At 33.0% G+C, this 20,702-nt stretch overlaps 2 protein-coding genes across 2 annotated transcripts; both read left to right on the top strand.

The window, feature by feature from the left end:
• The first annotated feature begins 914 nt into the window (after positions 1 to 914).
• On the top strand, positions 915 to 13,595 carry LOC135838950 (probable peptidoglycan muropeptide transporter SLC46). The gene is made up of 6 exons (XM_065354777.1): positions 915 to 1,999; positions 2,129 to 2,230; positions 8,161 to 8,298; positions 10,236 to 10,319; positions 11,170 to 11,323; positions 13,391 to 13,595. The coding sequence occupies exons 1-6, from the start codon at positions 1,180 to 1,182 to the stop codon at positions 13,464 to 13,466; spliced, it is 1,374 nt and encodes a 457-aa protein (XP_065210849.1). The 5' UTR covers positions 915 to 1,179; the 3' UTR covers positions 13,467 to 13,595.
• Positions 13,596 to 13,726: 131 nt separating this feature from the next.
• LOC135838949 (probable peptidoglycan muropeptide transporter SLC46) lies at positions 13,727 to 19,621 on the top strand. The gene is made up of 6 exons (XM_065354776.1): positions 13,727 to 15,134; positions 15,240 to 15,341; positions 15,453 to 15,590; positions 18,979 to 19,062; positions 19,216 to 19,369; positions 19,452 to 19,621. The coding sequence occupies exons 1-6, from the start codon at positions 14,315 to 14,317 to the stop codon at positions 19,543 to 19,545; spliced, it is 1,392 nt and encodes a 463-aa protein (XP_065210848.1). The 5' UTR covers positions 13,727 to 14,314; the 3' UTR covers positions 19,546 to 19,621.
• Positions 19,622 to 20,702: the final 1,081 nt, after the last annotated feature.

Genomic DNA, 20,702 nt, shown 5'->3' with positions numbered 1-20,702 from the left:
TCGCTGCTCAGAGCAAAAATTTTTTACTCATTTTTTCTGCTCTTTTTACACTATCTGAAAAAGAAATGTAAAAAGAGTAACCTTGTCCTTCTCTGATAACAAAAATCGCAATTTTTCTACTTTATTCGGAGTGAGAGCTAAAAAAAATGAGATATAGGTATGAAGTCAAATTTTTGCTCGTAGTTACTCTGAGCTGAGCAGCAAATACGACAGACAACAGAGCTCATATATGGTGAAAGCAAATGCAAAAACTATCTTTGCAATCAACGAATATCTGGTAGCTTGTTTTTTTTTCACATTTTTTCTCGAAATTGAGGGAAGGGTCTTCATACAAGAGAGCCAACATCATTTGGGTGTTCAACCAAGGGGTTTCCTTGAAAAGGGGGTTATGTAGAGCAGTTACGATTTTTTCACTTTTTGTGGGGTGGGGCTCCCAAATATGGTTTGAAGGGTGGAGGGAAATTTAAAAAAAAGAGAGAATCTATAAGAATACTGGCACAAAACATTTTTGATAAATTGAATTTTAAAAAAAAATTTTCCAACTTAGGGGGCTAATGGAAACATTTTTTTGCAGATTGGGCAAAATAAAAAATAGGGAATTATTTTCTCACCAGAGGTAAGAACTTTGGTGAGTGAGAGGTGGAAAATTTCAACTTTGTTTTGCAAAGTAAGGTATATACATATTGTATACCTACACCTGGTCTAATAGGTACCTACATCCCAGCTAATTTTACGTTACCTAAATAAAATAACATCAACGCACCGTTTTCAGAATGAACGGGAATAGCCATCGTTTTAAAAAAAATATGTTTTACGTAATAATTATTATGTTGATCAAGCTATAATCGTAAGTATCCAGTTACAGACGAGCTTCACATACCTGACTAGATATTAAAATAATGGAATCAGCTGAAAAGGAATGGGTTGTTTGTTGTCATGCACACAACCTGTCTTTCAATACGAGATTTATGTTAGTTCTTCTAATTACGCATAGGAATCGGACGTTACATCGTCGCGTCTACTATTCGTTGGTCAGTACTTTCGAGAAATGTTCTACCGGTAGAAAAATTACGCGAATTTACGTAAAACTTCCTTATAATTGTTCAAAATGCGTGTGGCTCCTGGATAAAATTTCGAAGCATTTATTTTTTTTTAACTTGATCTCTTTAAAAATCCACTATGAGTAAAAACATATCCGGCGTCGTGAAATATTTAACGGTCGAGCCCGCGTTCTTATTATACACCGCTGTGTTCGTGATTTTGGAATTGACCGGTGTTAATTTATTAATTCAGAAAAAATGTCGATTCAACGTCACTTCGGAGCCAGATCTGAGCACGCCTTGCCAAGATGAAAAACAAGGGATAATTTTCGCCGCCGAAACAATGGCTTATATACGTTTCCTGATGTTTTCCTTGACTCTACTTTACACCGCTTTCTCAATGTGCTGGAGCGATGAAAGTGACCGACGTCGTAGACCTTTAATCTTCTTACCTATAATTGGCCTAATGATGATGTCCGTGTCTGGCTGTTTACATTCTTATTTTTGGCACTGGGATGCTCACAAAAGTGCCCTGAGTTATCTTTTTTTCGAAGTGATAAGCGGTGGAATGCCATTAATTATGGTTGCGAGTCAAGCTTACATATGCGACGTAACGGATATAGGAAGTCGTACAATGAGAATGGGTCTTTTTACGGCAGCTAGAACGGTAGGAGACCTTATAGGATTCGGTAGCTCTGGATTCGTATTACATAGATTTGGGTTCTTTCGTACGTACTTGTTATGTTTCGTTTTATCGTTGATTACTTTGTTGCTGGCTGTGATTTTCGTCAGAGATGCATCGGTGCAGGTGAAAAAGAAAAGACATTTTTGGCATGCTTTTAACTTGATGCGGATCGTCGATAGTTTTAAAATAGTGTTTAAGAAAAATATCCCCGGCAAGAGGATTATTATCGTCGCGTTGTCGTGTATTTATATTTTGATGTTTTTCTGCACTCAAGGTAGGTAGCTAAATCCAAAATCTATTCGAAGATTATAATAATTATTTTTTTTTTGCTTTAATCGAGTCATGACGAATTTGTTGTGAATTTTGAGGTGAATAATTTAGGTGTTTTTTTTTTTCATTACAGGAGAGAATTCTGTGCAATATATGTTTCTGCGGCATAAATTTCATTGGGATGAGCGTGATTACAGTATATATGTTGTTTATAGATATATCGGAGTAATTTTAGGTAAGATACCTACCTTCCTATTATATCGGTTGATTTTATCGCGACGAGACAAATTCATACAGTACCAAGTAAATTCATCGACTCAATTTTAAAAAATTAAAATTTCAGTTTTTAAATTTTATTTGTTATGGAAGTACATGTGTACTTACCTATCCCCGATTATTTTCAAAAACTGGCCACTGTGGGAAAAGTATTGACCCCCCCCTCCCAAAATAAAAAAATCATGAAATGATCAAAGCTCAAAAGAGATCCTTTTGAATTGGCACTTTCCTTTCTAATTTGAACTAAACCAAGCTGGATTGAAATAGCATGTCTTAAAAATCCCTTCAACGAAAATTCTAGGTCGTTACGTTTATTTTCAGATAATTGGTCAATTTTTAAAAATTCAAAAAATTCAAAAGAATCTGTTTTAAGGGGATTTTAAAACTTTTTCTTGGAATATAATTTGTTTTTAACGAAGCAAAGTGAACCAGTGAGAATAATTCCTTCAATTCAACTCATACATATCAGAAACTAGTAGTTTTGGGTAATTCTGGAGCCTCCAGTGATTTTCCAAATTTTCTCCGGAAATTTCAAATCACTCTGGAGAGTCCAAAAGTGAACTTGAGAAACTATAACTTTGGTTGATAAAGAATTAGGCACCCTTTTCACTGTTTTGTGGGTCGTTGTGAAATTTTAAGTGGGCGAGTTGAAAAGTAAATTTTTGACCAATTTTTTTAAGTGGAGTGACTAGGATTTTTGTTTTTGATGCTATTTTTCCTTCAGCTACCACCGAATGATGATTTGTGAGTTCATAAGTGGTTTTCCATCATCACTCAGGATGCGCCATCTTACCCCCAAACACGGTTTTCGAGTATTTTACGATGTCTCCGGCTGCTTTCAGCTGATTAATTTGAAATTTGGTGTAAAGATGAAGGTCTTGAGGGTAATGACCCTGACTTTTTCAAATTTTTTTGATTCCAACAACGATCTGAAAAGCTATTTTGAAAACTTCGAATCAATATGAAGGAGAATTCAGAATCTGGAAAAAAAGGCAATAAAATAATTTTCACATATTTCAATGTAGGTATGTTCTACCATTGGTAATTTTTTCAAAAATTTTCGAGTAATGGCCACTGCTCTATATCATGTCCATGAAACCATTAGAAAACGTGTTTTATTCCCCTCCTAAAGTGGCCAATTTTGATTGATAAGCGACTGATAATTTAAAACGAAGAAAATAAAAACACGAAAAACGATAGGAAGGTTCAATGAATGTTGCCGAATTTTCTTGAAATTTCAGCTTATGATTTTCAAATACCTGCATATTTTTATGCCATGTCATCTTTTTCTTTTTTTTTTTTTTTTGGAAGTGTCATCAGTGGCTATGGTAGTTTTTAATTACCTATTTTAATGATTTTTCCAAATGGATTTTTAATCATGTTTTAGGCAGTTTTTGCTAAATTTGGCCAAGTTTCAGTTTTTGATAATTTTCAATAGGTTTAATATGCTTGTTTGAAAGCCTTTTTATGTCATAATCAATAACATGGTTTCAGAATTTTTGCCAGCAAACTTTTTCATCACATCACTTTTTGGTATGTTTTGTAAGATTATATTTTTTTAGTATTTTTGTTCCATTTTTAACATGTTTTAACCCTAAAATTCGCAACTCCTCGAAAAATATGATAGGTAAAATTATTTTTTCGTGATTTTTCACGAATTAAAAATGCACTGACGAGTACAAAAATCGTGATCATTTTTTTTTTTTTGATCCACAGAGTCCAAATTATGAGATGTACACTGTAGTGTAGGTACCTACTTTAAAATGTTCCGTGAAAATTTCAGGTCCCTCATCTTGGGAGGGGGGGCATCATTCTCCAAGAATCGTAGAATAGAATAAGTAAGGCAACGACACCAAAAGTCGACATATACCTACTACCTAACAAAAATTTCAACTTCGAACTCTTATCAGAGAAGCATGAATTCATCTAATAAACGACCACGAATTTTATTTCGGCATCATCAAAAGAGATTTAAACGCGTCTGGTGCTATATTTTAATGATTATTTCAGTACCTTAGTCCCAATCTTTGCAAGGTACACTGTAGTGGGCACAATATTCTCGTGGCTAGTTCCTAGATCTCTCTTAAAGTACACTTTCAAAAAATTTTAATGAACTGAGTTATTGGAAATACTTACTACCTTAAACAACTTATCACAAAAACATTATTTTATCAACTCTCGAAAAAACAAAACATTGAATTACATCAAAAGTTTTACCAGTTTTAATGAATGAATTGCTCGGGTTATGATAGGTAACATTAAACGATGTCATAATTACAATAGTCGATGACTTCGTAGTAAGATACAAGAAATCCGGATTAATGGTTTTGATAACAATATGTGGCTGATAACTTTAAGCTAGATAATGTATTATCCTAAGTTTTCTGTACCTCTAGGTATATCATGAAAGACGCCGAACTGTACTAACAACCTGAATCTGGACCAAATTCGTAAATGTTTCCATATTTTATAATTTTTATATGAAAAATTAGTTTACGCCATGTTAAGAACCCCTGACACCTGTTCTCAGGCCCATAGCCAGCGTAGGGTTAGCCGGGGCAATGCCCCGGCTAGAAAGGGTGTTTGCCCCGGGTAGCAAAATCCCAAAAAAAAAACACGCTTGCCCCGACCAGCAAAATCAGAAAGTGCAAAATACCAAAAACTTAACAACGTAAAATTATTTTCACGTTCATGAAATGGCTACACTAGCATGAATTGCATTTGATAGCTCGATGGCTCACTCGATGATTTCACTAAATTTTAAATCAAAAATTTGATAATTTAAGTAAAAATTAGTAATTTGTGAGGATAAGAAATCCAGTACATCTTTTTGCAATTTTTTTTGAAAATTGAGATTTTCTTTTTGTGCAATTTATGGCAATTTTACATAAAAAATTGAGACTTTTACACTACAAAAAAGCTAAAATTTTCAGCAATAGGGAAGACTTTATGGACAATTTTTAGGAAAAAATGAACATTTTCATAATTTTTTGCGAAAAACCAAGAATTTTGACAATTTTAAGCAAAAAGCAAGATTGATCATTTTTTAGGAAAAGCTCAAATTTTTGGCAATCATTGGCCAAAAAAATGATCATTTTTTCGCAACCTTCGTTTGAAAATGGGAGAAATTTTTTGATCATTGACATCTTTTTTAAGCAAAAAAAAACGGAGTTTTTAGATAATTTTCAGAAAGGGGAATGGACACTTCTTGAATTTTTTTTACCAAAAAGTAACAATTTTTGGCAAGGAATGAGGCAATTTTTGGAAATGTTGACAAAAGGTGATATTTTTAGCTACTTTTGGTGATAAAAGTGCATGTATAAGCAGGTCAACTGTCTCAAATTATTCACCAATGGATATTACTAGCATTTTTCACATCAAGATAAATGCAAAAATTGAATTTTTGAAATTTAAAAAATAATAATAATTTGGGAAACCAAAACTACCTATTGAAAAAGTGACCAAGTACGAGCCCTGAGCGAGGGCAAAAGTTTGTTTTGAGAAGTAAAGTTTTTTCAGGTGAAAAACGCGTTTTTTGCCTTAAGTAACATTTCTTTAAAAATTTGAATGATATATTTTTTTAATGTTGTTTGGACGCAAGTCAAATTTGACTATTTTACTTTATGAAAAAATTAAAACAGAAATAGTCACTGCCAAAGAATTATTAGATGAGTGTCATAGTAAATCGCGCCGATTACTGCTGTATTAGACGCAAACCTAGCACTATGCATTATGTAATTATAATCTTTTTCTGAAATACACACTCATTTTGTTCATTTGTTTTTAAAAATTGTTTTGAAATAACATATGGTTGAGGGGGGGTTAAAAGGGGTATGTTTCACAGATTTTTGAGCCTCGAAAAGTGCTGCCCCAGCTGATATTTCCTTCGCCCCAGCTGCAGCCAGATTCTGGCTACGGGCCTGCGGCTGTTCTGAGTGACCTACATGGCTACAAATCATTTCAAGACCAATACACACGTTCGTCAAATAATAATAAATGTAGAAGTTTATTATACTTTGGATTTTTGAATTCGTAATAAAATTGAAATAACCCACACTTTGTTAACTTGTGAAGTTTTGGTTTCGTTTACGCCTCTCATTAACAAAATAAATTGAAAATTCAAAACACTGCAACGTGATAACAAACAAAAATAAGTATAAATTATTCTTTTAATATTCCCTAACCCCCAAAGTGGAGGTACCTAAGCTCCTAGCCGAGTGGTTAGGACATGTTAGTTAGGAATTGTAGGAACCCAGGTTCATTAGATAGGTAGGTAAGTGCGATGGGTTTTTCGTAGGAAATGTTATACTCGTAGGCAGGAAAATTAATACTTCGATTGCCAAATGAATTTTTAATCTGCATATTCGAATACTTTCTTACTACATAGTACATAGTATACTAATACTCTGTAAAAATTACCTCAACGTGAATAGTTTTCACTTTATCAGCTATCAACTTTTACGTAATCGGTAATTGGTTCATATAGGTACCTGATGTTTATTATCATGGTGTACCTAGTAAAAATTATTAAGTATAATGGAATAATTTGTACCATACCATTAAAGTATAAATTATTGTATAACTGAACAGTTAAAAATATGTACTATACGTTTCTAACTTTCTAAGCAAATTGCTTTATATTTTTGAATGGGATCCGGTTACTACGTGCTAACATAATCAAAATTATCCAGTACTTTTTTTTTCTGCGTATCAACTTGAAATATATCACATACATATTTCAATTTGAGCAAAATTAGAGATCTTGAATTTTTTCCTATATGTAGGGCTACAATATGGCTACTCATTTGCATCAGATGTGAAGATTTTCTATGTAATTTGAAACAAAGTCGGTAAAAATTTGTACCTACCATTCGCTAGGATGCATGGTATAAGTATGGTGGGTCATTTTTCAACTTTTTTTGAATTTTGATAGACTCCCACTCAAAATCATAGACAAATGACCAATCAATAAGGCGTATGAGAAATTTCAAATTTTTTAGTCGAACGTTTGACCCTCTCGGCTCGAGCTTAAAGTTTTCAAAATTTGCAAAATTTTCAATTTTTTTTCAATTTTTTTTCAATTTTTTTTTGAATTTTTTTTTTTTAGTCCATGTGGTCTTTGGACATCTTTAGTACTTGCATACAATCGTTTTTAGGCCATTAGAAAAGTTTCAAAGTTCATTTTGACAAAATCAAAATGCAAGAGTTCTCAAAATACTTAATCGTTTTATCCACAATATAATACCTACCTAATTTTGTAATAATCTCCATACGATGGTAAAATTAAAACTAAACACTGATTTAGTGCACATTTTTTCGAGATAGAGAGTACTAATAAGTCCACCTATAAGCTGAAAAAAATCAAACAAATATTTTAGACTCATACATTTTTTTTCTTATAATTTTCAAAACATTGAGCCCGAGCGGGGATGGGAGGAGCTCAAACGTTGAGAAACAATTTAAAATTTTTCCTGCGTCTTATTTACTTAGGTCATTATTTCGCCACGATTTTTTGTTTGGGTCCATCAAAATTTTAATAAAGTTGATAAAAGATCCATCCTAAATTGCAATGGTCTGTCCGGTTCAAGAGGAAAACTAAAAAATGAACGTATCAGTTTTTTTTACCTAAAGAAGCTTAGCGAGCTCTTGGAATTTTTTTCATTTTTGGTTCAAACGCGTTGAAAGCATGTTGAAAGATGGAACTTTCATCCATGAATGATTCATTAAATTTCAAAATCATTAACAATATTCCTGTGGTGAAGGGTGAGAAAAAAACAAGTGTTCTCATTTTTTAGCCATTATGTCAATCAATTTGCACGGTACTGTATGTCAATTTTGTGATCAATGTAGTATCTTAGTAATAATAATCACTTATTCATTTATTCACAGGAAGTATATTTGCCTCGATTGTGCTGAGTAAATGTATGAATTTGCATGACGGAGTAATTGGTATTATTTCTGGATTTTGGGATGCTATTGCTGCTTTCGGATACCTATTTGCCAGTCTAAATTGGCAACTTTATGTCGGTAATGTTATTTTCATTCTTTTTTTTTTTACTTTTTAGTTGTTATTGTATGTAGCATAGGTCTAATTGTAAGTAAGTAGGTACAGAAAATCAATTCTCTAAAGATTGAAAAAATTTCCAGTGGTGAGTCGAAGTTGACGAGTTTAATTCCCCAAAAATACACCCTTCAGGGTGGCCCCTGAGGCCTGAACATATAGATATATACCAAATTTAACTTCCTAGATCAGTGTGAAGAGGCTCCTGCAATGACACAAAATCAAAATTCGTTTCGAGAAGGTGAGAAAACCTACTTTTTTGGTGGCTGCATTAAGAGAAACGGGAAGGAGTTGGAAAATTGCTACCCTCAAAAAGCACATCTAGCAGTCTAGCACACCCTTTGAATTTACATAAATGGCAAACTTGAGCATTCAAGATGAACAAGAGAAGGAGGGGGAAAAAAAGGCTTCAGTGATAATACAAAATTGAAATTTTTTATTAAATGCTGGAAAATGGACTTTTTTTAAGTTGAAGAGGGGTGGGGACCTGGGGAGGGATTGAAAAGTTGGTAAATAAGTTTAGAAGGTTTGGGTGAGGCAGGTACAAAATTTTCCAAGCTCACAAAACTAAAAAAAAAAAAACAATTTCTGTCTTACCCTTTCCAAGGCAATTGCTCCAATACACTGATTTTTGAATATGGTATACCTACAACTTTTGATTTCCCTTGAATTTATAATTGATATACTTATCTGTTTTGATGTTTTTCGAATTCCAATTTTTTCCACCTTCACTTCTTCCTAAAAATGTGGACAAACGTGATTTTCTAAGCCCAAATTTGGACATTCAAGCGAATTTTGCTGAAATGACTCCAGATTACAAGGGCACTACTCGAGATATCCGCCTCCGATTTGAATATAGGACCACAATTTTTGCAAAAGACATGGACGGAAACCTTCGTAACCAAAATTCCAGCAGCCCAAATAAATTTTTTGATTTTTGACGAATTTTGAAAATTTAAAATTCGTCACTTTCGTTGAATGTTTAAAAAAAAATTAATATTTTTTTTTGTATATGTGCCTAAAAATGATAAAAATCAATCCTGAAACTAATATCAACTCGTCAATCTGATTTCACCATTTTCGGTAATATTTTGAAATCTCCAGTGTGATTTTCGTCAATATCGGATGGTCGCGGAAGTTGATTCGCGTAGGTATTACAAATGTATCTAGTGTAGCTTAGGCCTATCTTCAACCGGTTTAACGAGTACGGAGTACCTATGTACATAATATCGATATTTGAACTCCGGTCTAGGCTGAGACCTTGAGTGTATTTTTTTCTGACAACATGCTCGGCGAAAAATACGAATTTGTAGTAAAAAAGTTATTGATCAAAAACTCGCTGGAAAGTGACCGCCTGAAAGCCAGACCAAATTTAGAAGTAGATGAACTCGTTAATCAGATCGAGAATAAGTAAAAGTCGCAACTAGATTTTTAGTTGTTTAAATTGGCGATATTCGCACTTTCCGAAAAAATTAAACAATTTTAAGGGAATCAAAAATCGTGATAGAGGCTCCAAAATGTCAAAAAATTATTAAACTCGTCATTTTTATTGAAAAACATCATGAAAAATAAGTACAAATCGTCGAAAATAGTCAATTTTGGATTTTAAAAATTTTTCCAAAAATCAAAAAAACAATTTGGGCAGATAAAATTTTGATTACGAGAGTTTCAAACCAGGTTCGCGTTTTGCATTAGTCGTAGCCTCGTCCAAATTGCAGGCAGACAGCTTGAGTGACTCATTTGATAGTTGTTGTTCTCAAAAACTGGTAAGAAACAAGATTTAAACAAATAGGTACTTAGGTATATCAGATATGTATGTGTAATTAGAAAATAGGGAACTCTGAAACACTAAAATGGAATCTACGTTTTTATTATCTAATTTATTCACGTATTATGTTTGCAGTTCCTCTGTTTGATGTCTTTCACGGCACAGCATTTTCTGTGAGCGTTTCATTTTTTAGCAAATTTTATGCAGCTGACGAAATTGGTGAGTTTTAACTATAGGTATATACAACCTATATGTGAGATGAATAATATGTTTATCACTTCGTACATATCTATGCCAGGCATGAGACGTATATTGTATAGAAGTATGGTTGTCTTGCCATTTTTCTCCTTTTGAGTTGGATGGTCAAAGTGCAGACATTGTAGCTGCTATCTCGAAGACTTCAAAACACAAATGTGAAGATTTATTCCAAAGTCTCAAACCCGTCCATACCCAAATGCACGTAAAATGTGACTGCATTTATTATTATAATTTTTTTTTGTTGAAAATTTAACGAAATATTTTTTGCGAAAATTTCATAGAAAATCATCTTATGGGCGAATTACAAAAAATTAATTTCCTTCGTGATTTCCACCAGAATTTGCGATATCTCAGCTTTTGAAGGGGCAAAATTAAAATCTGCACGTATAAACATGGATTCACCATCTTTGAGATTTTCATGATCAACGTTGTCACAAATTTCTAAAATCTGTTACTGCCAGTTCAAATCCAAAATTGTCTCCAGTAATTATTTTTTGAGACAAAATGGTGCATTAGTGAATATTCTTTCGATTTGCTTGTGTCTATCAAATTTTCAAAATTTCTCAAATGCCTACAATTTGACCTTCTTATGCAACTGGAGAAGAGTAAAAGGTTCAGATAGGGAGCTACATTCTTAACGATGCTATTTTGAGGTGTTTTGAGATAAGTTGAGGCATAATTTGGAAAACCTTCAAGTTCAACCTCAAAAAAGAAAAATGGCAAAATGATCACTTAGATAAGTCATTTTGATTAAGTGCCCACTTATTACCTATACTTATAAGCTACTAACTGATTCATGATTTTTTTTCAGGTCGTTTGAACAGTGTACTTTGCATATTGTCGTTGGTGATACCAACATGTTATCCTACTTACATTACAATCTTTCGGAAGACTTTGGATTCAGTTCCTTCAGCATACTTTGTACTAAGTATTGCAATTAATGTCATTGTTGTTCTGCTGTATCTGTAAGTTCCTTGCTGCGCGAAATTATTCACTTACCTACAAGGAAACCTTTTGGATTCGCATTCTGCGATTTGATCGAAACCAATTTAGAATGAAAGGGTAAACTTAAGTATTCAAAAAACCCGCAACCTAAATTTCAGACGGTCTAGTTCATTTTTTGAATTTTTAGCGAATTTTTGAAATTTTGAAGAAAATGAACCAATGTGAATAATTTTTGAACAATTCAACTCTCAAATATCAAAAAACGTTTTAGTACGTATTAAGCCATTCTGAAGCCTCCAGTGATTTTTAAATTTTCTCCAGAAACTTTAAATCGCTCTAGAGAGGCCAAAAGTGAACTTGAGGAACTATAGCCTTGGTCAATGAAAATTAAACACCTTTCTCATCGTTTTATGACTTTATGAGTCATCGTGAAATTTCAAGCGTGCAAGCTCAAAAGTAAATTTTTGACCAATTTGTATAAATAAGGTGAGACTGCTTTTGACTCGGATTTTGGCTCTTGTACCATTTTTTGGAGTGTCAGTTTCCAAACTAATTTGTGAATTCCAAAAATGGTGAAAAAATTGGGCGTTTTTGGAGCCTCTAGCAAGTTATCAAATTTATCCAGAAATTTCAAATCGCTTAGGGAAACACAAAAATTAAATTTAGTGCTTATACAGGGTGTCTAGTGAGTAGATGTCAAAACTTCAGATTTGGATAAGGTATAACCGGATACGTCGCCTGTCTTTAAAATTTAAGCAAAAACGTATTTTTGACTTTGGAAATGGGGAGTACTTTAGAAAACAAACCCATTTTGTCATCATTAATTTTTGCCTAACTTTAAAAGTGAATGGGCTAAAAATATTTTAAAAGAAAAAATTGAAAAAAACGTGTCCTTGACCTTGGGTATGGGCAGTACTTCGGAAAATGAATAAATTTTGTTATTAATAATTTTACGGGCTAGAAAATTTTTTTTCTTTTAAAATATAAATATATTTCTATAGCCCTTTCAGTTTTAAAGTTGAGCTAAACTTCATGCTGACAAAATTATAGTTTATTTTCCAAAGTATAGTACCCATTTCCAAGATCAAAAGTACGTTATTATCAATCGTTTCTTTCAAAATATTTCTAGCTCTTTCAATTTCAAAGATAGGCAAAAATTCATACTGACCAGATTTCTTTATTTTCGAAAGTTCCAAGGTCAAAAATACGTTTTTCTGTGTTTTTTTTTCGAAGCTCGGTTGCCCCTTAAATTTCAAAGATAGGCAACTTGTCCATCTAAAGGTTTTTCGAAGTCCTACCGGGTTATATTCAAATCTGAAGTATTGACATCTACACACCAGACATCTCACTTCGGTATTGGGCACATTCTCGATTGTTTTCAGGCTTGAAGAAATTTGAAAACTCGCTGGAGACTCCAAAAAAGTAAAATTGAGATTATTTTCAAGCCAGGGGATCTTGCTAATACTTTAGACAATATCTTGCCCAAAAACCCTCCCGTATATTATTTCTTCTGAAAATTTAATATTCTCATTTTTACTGGAATGCACAAAATTTAGTAAAAAATTTATTTTTCATTTTTCGAATGATCATTTCTGTAATTTCATGGTACCTACAACCACCTAAAACAATCAGAAGGGTGTCTAAATGGGCTATAGGCACCGATCAATTCGTTTTTGGTTTCTCTAACGTGATTTGACGTTTCTGCAGAAAATTGAAAAATCATCGGAGGCTTCAGAATGTTCCAAAACTAGCAGTTGATGATGTGTGGGAGTTGAATGAAAGGAATTCTGCACATTGGTTCATTTTTCCTCAAAAATTTATAGGTACCTATATTTTCATGAAAAAGTTTAAACCCATTTTTAAAACGAATTATGAAATTTTTCACATTTTCAAAAATTCACCAAAATTCTAAAAATAATCGTTCGTATCTGAAATTTTAATTAACATAGGTACCAATTTTGATTTAGCTTGGCTTCGTTTAAATTGGAAAGTGCGATCAGTTCAAAAGGTTTCTTTATTATTATGTAGGTACCCTCAAACCAAAAAATGTTGATCTCAAATTTAAAAAATACATTTTTATATTTCAGTCTGTGTTACAAGCTGGATAAGAAATCGGATAAACTCGTATCAGCCAAGAAAGAAGAGAAACCAATGCTCACTTAGTTTTAAATACCTACCTACGTTTGCATTGCATGCAGTGGAAGCTAAATTGTTGACATTTTTCCTATTAAATTGTGATTTGATTATACGTAGCTTAAGTTTTGAAAAAAAAAACGTAAAATTCATATCTGAGAGAGTTTAATTTTAATCAAGAGTCGTCGTCGTCGTGGTTCCTTGTCCTTTACAGGACATTGGAAATCGCAGTTTTGTGGTACCCTAACAGGGCGAGGCGAATACCTAAAAATAAAAAAGTTGCGAAGACAAAAAAAAATCTACTTCGAATGACTACCTACTTAACCAAAGTACATCGTGGTTCATGGTATGAAAGATGATACGGACGATTACAAAGCGTATCAATTTTCTTCGGTATTTGCTCACTCAATAGGCTATAATTTTTAGGAAAGAAGCGTTTTCCGCGGAATTTGCCAAGTTTGTAAGTATCGCAAATGAGAAAACAATGTCATTAGCTTGCTAATCTACATACTCACCTTGGCGCTTCAGTTTCAATTACCTAATCTTTCGGAAATTGTAATCTTTAGTAGGTAACTAAGCATCTAAGTTCCACCTTCGAATCTCTAACCTGATTGCGGCTGTTTTATTGTCACTTGCCGATTACGTTGGAGTATTTTACGTTTTACATTTTCGGCCGCATTTTAAATCGTCACTATAAATGTATCCACTGGTAGTTATTTAGTTAATATCCTAATCTCGATGTTCCCACATGCTCATTTAAAGTTCGCGGATGGCTTAGTTGAATACGTATTGTGGTTAACATACTGTTTTAAAGCAAGTGTGTCCGATTTCAAAGTGATTTTTTTTTTTTGGTAACTTAATCGCATTAAAGTTTAGTCATGTGTAAAAATTTATCAAATTTCATTAAACATTTAACAATCGAACCGGCGCTATTTTTATACACGGCTGTGTTCGTTATAGTGGAATTAACGTGCCTTAATTTATTGATCCAGAAAAAATGTCGATTCAATGTTACCTCAGAGCCGGACTTGAATACAGTTTGCGATAATGAAAAACAAGGAATAATCTACGCTACCGAAATGATGACATATTTTCGTTTCATTATGTATTTCTTGTCCACTTTGTACGCTGCTTTGGCGATGAGTTGGAGCGACGAAGCTGGTCGACGTCGAAGACCTTTAATTTTCTTGCCCATAATTGGACTTATATTTCAGTCATTGTGTGGTTGTCTGCAGTCGTATTTTTGGACTTGGGATCCATTCAATAGCGCTTTGTGGAACGTGATACTCGAAGTTATAGGAGGAGGAATACCATTAATGAATATCTCTGGTCAAGCCTACGTATGCGAGGTATCGGATGTGAAAAGTCGTACGATGAGAATGGGACTTTACTCGGCAGCTAGAACATTAGGAGATCTTATAGGATTCGGTAGTTCAGGGTTCATGCTTCGTAAATTTGGATTTTTCTACACGTATTTGATATGTTTTATTTTATCAATAATTACGTTGGCGTTGGGTTTGATTTTTGTCAAAGATGTGTCTGTACGAGTTGAAGAAAAGAGACATTTTTGGCAAGCTTTTAATTTGATGCGAATAGTTGATAGTTTCAAAATAGTTTTCAAGAAAAGTCTCGGAAAGAGGAGAACTATTGTGGTTGCGTTGTTGGCTGCCTATATTTTGGTGTTTTTTTCGACACTAGGTGGGTAACTAATTGTTTTGATGGTTACAAATCGCAGATAATAGAATTAATTGTGTAGGTATAAGTACATATAAGGTACTTCTTTGATTGTTTTGAACATTTCAGGAGAAAATTCTGTCCAATATTTATTCCTGAGGTACAAATTTCATTGGAACGAGCGTGATTACAGCTTGTACGTCATTTATAGATTTATTGCGGTATTTGTAGGTAAGTATATAAGCTTGTAGGTTTTATCGATAAAAATGTACAGCAAACTTGCTTATGTGGTAATTTATTAATTTCGTGTGTCAAATTCCTCTGTTTTATATGTAATTACAGGTAGTGTCATTTCATCGATTGTGCTGAGTAAGCTTTGGAAAATGCACGACGGAGTAATCGGAATTATTTCTGGATTGTGGGATATGATAGCAGCTTTCGGATATTTATTTGCTACTCAAAATTGGCATCTTTATGTCGGTAATGCCATTTTTGAATTTATTTAGCTATGGGGTCATTCGACATCAATTTGACCGAGAAGTGCGGTAAGAGGAGGTCGACCATGTTCTTGAAATGTTTCGTGTGGAAAGACCTTTCGAAGGAATGACTAATGGCGCAAATCGCAGCCCTCTAATCATTTTTCAATATCTGCTAGGGGTTGTCAAAGATTTCAGTGAACTTAAAATATCATCCGTTTCAGCAGTGGATTACTCGATAACCGCGATACCTACCAAAATGAAAATTTTTCCAATTGTTCGGGGTTTTGAAAGGCTTTTTGATGATATTATAAAAATCAGTGTTGCCACTTTTTTTCGTACGAAAAATTAGCTCAAAAAATTTCAAAACGTAGTTTTCATATTGTTATCACTCAAAAATTCTGAAATAAAAAATGTATTATGGACAACTTTTCATGCTGAATAACTTATCAAATTTTTTTTTTTTGGGTGTTTGTAATTACTTGATTATTACACCCGTCGCGTCGTATGAGATTTAAATCGAGTTGGTAAGGTCAAGTTTTTTAATTAGGTCTAAGAATTTTTTAATTTCGGAAGGGTCGTCTGGTATGAATAGGGATCTTTCATCTATTTAGTAGGGACAATCTGTGCTGATGTAAGGAGGGACAGTGAAATAGTAAGTGTTGGACAGATACATATAAGTTCTGACATGCGGAACTGACATGTGGGTTTTGGGGCCTTTTCATAGAGGTGATTGTGTGTGATTTTTGTGTGGCCAATTCTCAGTCTGGTTATAATGATTTCTTCAAGTCTGTTTAAGTGGGAGAGGTTTTTCTAAGGATGGACTAATTTTTTATGTTGAAAGAGCTTGTTTGTGGTTTGGAGAGACCAAAAGTGAAAGTTTTTCCATTTCTTAAGTGTGCTTTGGGTAAGGGTGGTGGCAGATTTTGCATTAATATCTACAATTTCATTTCCTAACATTCCAACGTGGCTGGGTACATACATGAACTGTATGAAGAAGTTTGAATTTTGTAAGTCAAATAGAGTTTTATGAATATTTTGAATTAGAAGGTGAACGGAAAAAAGATTTTGGATAGCATTTAGTGAGCTGAGGGAATCACTTTGAATTAAGAAGGACTTATTTTCTGATTCATAAGTGAGTATATCACAGAGACAGTGGAAAATAGCTGTGAGTTCGGCAGTGTAGATTGAAGAACAGTTATGGATTTTAAAATTTGAAATTCTATCATTTATAGAGTATGCATATCCTGTGTGAAGTGTTGGTATTTTTGATCTATCTGTAAAGCAAAGATTGAATTTTTTGTATTCTGATAAGAGTTCAAGATAGTTCTGTTTTATTACTAATGGAGAGTGGCTATTTTTTGGGTAGTTAATAAGCTGTAGGTTGACTTGAGGAGGTTTTAGAAGCCAAGGGGGGTATAGATAATATTGGTTTTTGGATGAGAGTTTTAGGATTGATTTGAAGATCATTCAACATTGTGATGAAATTAGAAATGGGTCCTTCTATATGATCAAAATGTTGGAGGTTGGGTGGGTTAATTGAGTTTTGGAGTGGATGGGAAGGGTTGGTGGATGCATTTGAGATGAATTTGTTTGTTATGAGAGTTCTTCTAAAATCTGGGGGTAATTCTGCTACTTCACAATAATATAGGCTATCTATTGGAGAGGAATAGAGGGCTCCTAAACAGATCCTTAGAGCTGAATTTTGAATTGTTTTTAGGATATTTGAAGTTTTATTTGAGATATTTGCAAAACATGGGCTTCCATAGTTAGGTACTCAATTTTACTGCGAATTAGAGATTTATACAAGTGAAGTAGGAGTTTGCGAGATGGTTTATACTTGGTGTTTTTGATTATTTTCAACAGATTTTTAGGCGTTTCATGGTATCTGATTTTACTTTTAGAAAATGAAGAGTCCAATTTAGTTTTCTATCAAAAGTTAAGCCAAGAAATTTAGTTGTGGTTTTGAATTCTAAAGAGTGTCCTTTGAAGTTGAGAATGAGATCTGGAGGAATCTTTTTTTTTTTGGTGAAAAGTATACAGTGGGTTTTTGACGAAGAGAAGGTTAGACCATTAGGATCTGCCCATGATTCAATTTTTTCAAGGGTTTCTTGGATTACTTGAAGAGCTAGTTGAATATTATTTGAACGAAAGGAAATGTTTATATCATCAGCAAAGATTCTCAGAGAAATGGGTCTAGAAACAACATTGGAAATGTCATCAATCAAAAGTACATATAAATAAGACTGTGCTAAGAACTGAACCTTGGGGGACTCCATTTTCAATTTCAAAAAATTCTGAGTACCTATGTATTGTCAACTCTCACTCTAAAAGTACGGTTTGTTAAGAAATTCTGAATAAAGTAAGCCAAATGTCCTCTAATTCCAATGGAATGTGATTTTTGGAGAATTTTATAATGCCAGGCTTTATCAAATGCCTTTTCAAGATCAAAAAAGACTGAAAGAACACTTTCTTTATTCTGGAAGGCCGAACTAATTTCTTTTTGGTGACTAAAGAGGTGGTTTAGGGTAGATCTTTTCTTTCTGAAACCACTTTGATAAATGCTAAGAGAGTTTGAGGAATCAATATACCAATTAAGACATTTAATAATCATTTTTTCAAGTATTTTGCAAGGAACTGAAGTTAAGGAGATGGGGCGATAACTAGATGCCAGATTTGGGTTTTATCAGGTTTTAATATTGGAATGATTGTTGCAGTTTTCCATAATTTTGGGAAGGAATCAGAAGTCCAAATTTTGTTATATAACTGAAGTAAATCGTCTTTTCCAGTGTCTGAAAGGTACTTTAACACGTGAGGGTGTATTTCATCAGGTCCAGGGATGAATCTTTAATGTGTAGTTTAGACAATGATGTAGCTCTTCAAGAGAGAAAAGAGAGTTGTATGGTTCTAGATTTTGAGATGAAAAGTCTAAGGGGGTGGATTAAAATTGGGATGGCATTATTTCGTAAAATCGATTTAGAAAAATTGAAATTTTGCGAAAAAATTCGATTTTTTAATTTAAAGCATGAAAAAAAGTTTTGATTGGTGAAGTTGACCCATTTGATTCCGATTTTTAGGTATCCGTTGAAAAAGTTGAAAACCCCCTTTCACTCCATGAAATGAACTCATCACAAAAAAAATCAAAATTCGAAAAGATTCAAAAAATAAACGAATTTTTATTTTTTTGCTACAAAAGTGTAACTAATTTTTATCAACTTTCTCATGAAATACGCCAGAAAGAGGTCAAAATAAGACGACTGAATAAATTTAAACTTTCTAATTGAAAATTGAATTTTTTCAAATTTTTAAATTTTACAACTTGGGTGAAATTTTTCGTACGTATTCTTATTCATTTATGAGACAATTACGATATTTTTTTTTTATACTTTCAGTTCCTCTCTTTGATATATTTCATGTCACCGCATTGTCCGTGAGCATTTCATTTTTCAGTAAATTTTATGAAGCAGACGAAATAGGTTCGTTATGTAATGAAATGAACTAGTATAGTCCTAGAATTAATGATTTTCTAGTCTAATGCATACAATACTAGATTTATGTTAGGTAATTCAGGTACCATAGGTAGGTATAAATTAATTTAATATGTTTTAAATGTATGTACTCATACGCAGGTCGTTTAAGTTGTGTCCTTGGTGTACTGACGTTGCTGATCGCAGGATGTCATCCTACTTACTACGGATTTTTTCAAAGCACTCTGGATTTTTTTCCTTCAGCATACTTTACGTTGAGCATTGTTATAAATATCATCGTTATATTGCTATATCTGTAAGTTCAAATGAGTACATATATAAAATATTAATTTATTACTTATTTTAAAACGGAATTTCTCGATTTTCAACTATAATAGTCGAATGTATCATTTTCAAATTACAGTTTGTCATATTTGCTGGTCAAAAACATCGCTAAACGAGAAACCATTCCGAAAGAGGGGGAACCAATGATTGATTATAAATGACTGACGTGTGGTTTGTATGAAATATAATCTCAAGAAATTAAATATAATACGTTTTGAATTTTTTTTTTCGTTCTTGAATCAATTTTCTTCTCTTTTATTTGTTTATTCATTTTTTAAATTTGAATATTGCACGAGGATGAGATTAATAAATACCTACTACACTTCATGATGAATAAAATTCACTGACCATCGCCATAGGTACCTACGAGCGAATTTGCCTAAATATCAACTGTAGGCAACCATACATACACCAAACCACATCACATTGCATTTTTGAATAAAAATCTTCAATTACCTAAGTAGAAGCTAGGCTGATGGGAAACATTTATGGATATGTGAAATTTTGGAGATTTTTCAATTTTCATGAAATAAAGGTAGGTAAGAAAAATTGCGCATTACAAGTTTAAAAAAATTTCAGCATTGGAAACGTGGATTCAAAAATTATTGAATGGATAATATCACGATTTCTTCACGGAAAAAAAAATTATGGATAATTTTTACTATTTCATACAGTAACCGGATCCCATTCAAAAATATTGCGATTTTTACTATGAGATTAGTAAATTTTACTATGAGATTAGTAAATTTTACTATGAGAGTAATACATTTTACCTAATTCTATAGTAAAATGTATTTTTTGGCTGAGTAAAAATCACTATTATTTTTGGATTGGATCCTGTTACTGTACTGAAATAGTAATTTTTATTGTTTTTTTTTTTCAGTGTTGTTAAGAACTCTTGAATAAAAATACCGTTGCCTTGATGCAAATTTTGTAAGAAATGGACGAGCCAGTTTATGAGACAAAACATTGAAGGCTGTTTTTCAGTTTTTGAGCAATGTCACAAGATCCACTCACGTTTCTCAGACCTAAAATTTTGATAGGTATAAAAAATTATGTGTCTCGAGAGCATGCACCTACCTTAAAAAAGTTTGAATTTTTCACTTATCTTTTTTTTTAGCTCTTCATACCGGCTACTCACGTCAGTATTTTTGTGCTTTGTAGGTCTACACCTCGCATGTGAAATTCATGAAATCTACGAGGTTTAGTTTATTGAGTGTATTGTGTTAACTTCACAAACGTGCTTAGATCCCTATGTAAGGCATTGAATTTGTTCTAATAAATCCTTCGAGACTTTGACGATC

Source organism: Planococcus citri, chromosome 3 (assembly GCF_950023065.1).
Source record: "Planococcus citri chromosome 3, ihPlaCitr1.1, whole genome shotgun sequence".
NCBI lineage: Eukaryota > Metazoa > Arthropoda > Insecta > Hemiptera > Pseudococcidae > Planococcus > Planococcus citri.
The sequence above is the reverse complement of the archived record's forward strand: the minus strand, read 5'-3'. Positions and strand labels throughout refer to the sequence as shown.

Excerpts from the sequence above, each read along its gene's own strand:
- LOC135838950 (XM_065354777.1), top strand. The coding sequence starts at position 1,180 with ATGAGTAAAAACATATCCGGCGTCGTGAAATATTTAACGGTCGAGCCC. Across the intron at positions 2,231-8,160 it reads ATATATCGGAGTAATTTTAG|GAAGTATATTTGCCTCGATT; the intron begins GTAAGATACCTA and ends ATTTATTCACAG. Across the intron at positions 11,324-13,390 it reads ATTGTTGTTCTGCTGTATCT|TCTGTGTTACAAGCTGGATA; the intron begins GTAAGTTCCTTG and ends TTTATATTTCAG.
- LOC135838949 (XM_065354776.1), top strand. The coding sequence starts at position 14,315 with ATGTGTAAAAATTTATCAAATTTCATTAAACATTTAACAATCGAACCG. Across the intron at positions 15,135-15,239 it reads GGTGTTTTTTTCGACACTAG|GAGAAAATTCTGTCCAATAT; the intron begins GTGGGTAACTAA and ends TGAACATTTCAG. Across the intron at positions 19,063-19,215 it reads TTATGAAGCAGACGAAATAG|GTCGTTTAAGTTGTGTCCTT; the intron begins GTTCGTTATGTA and ends ACTCATACGCAG.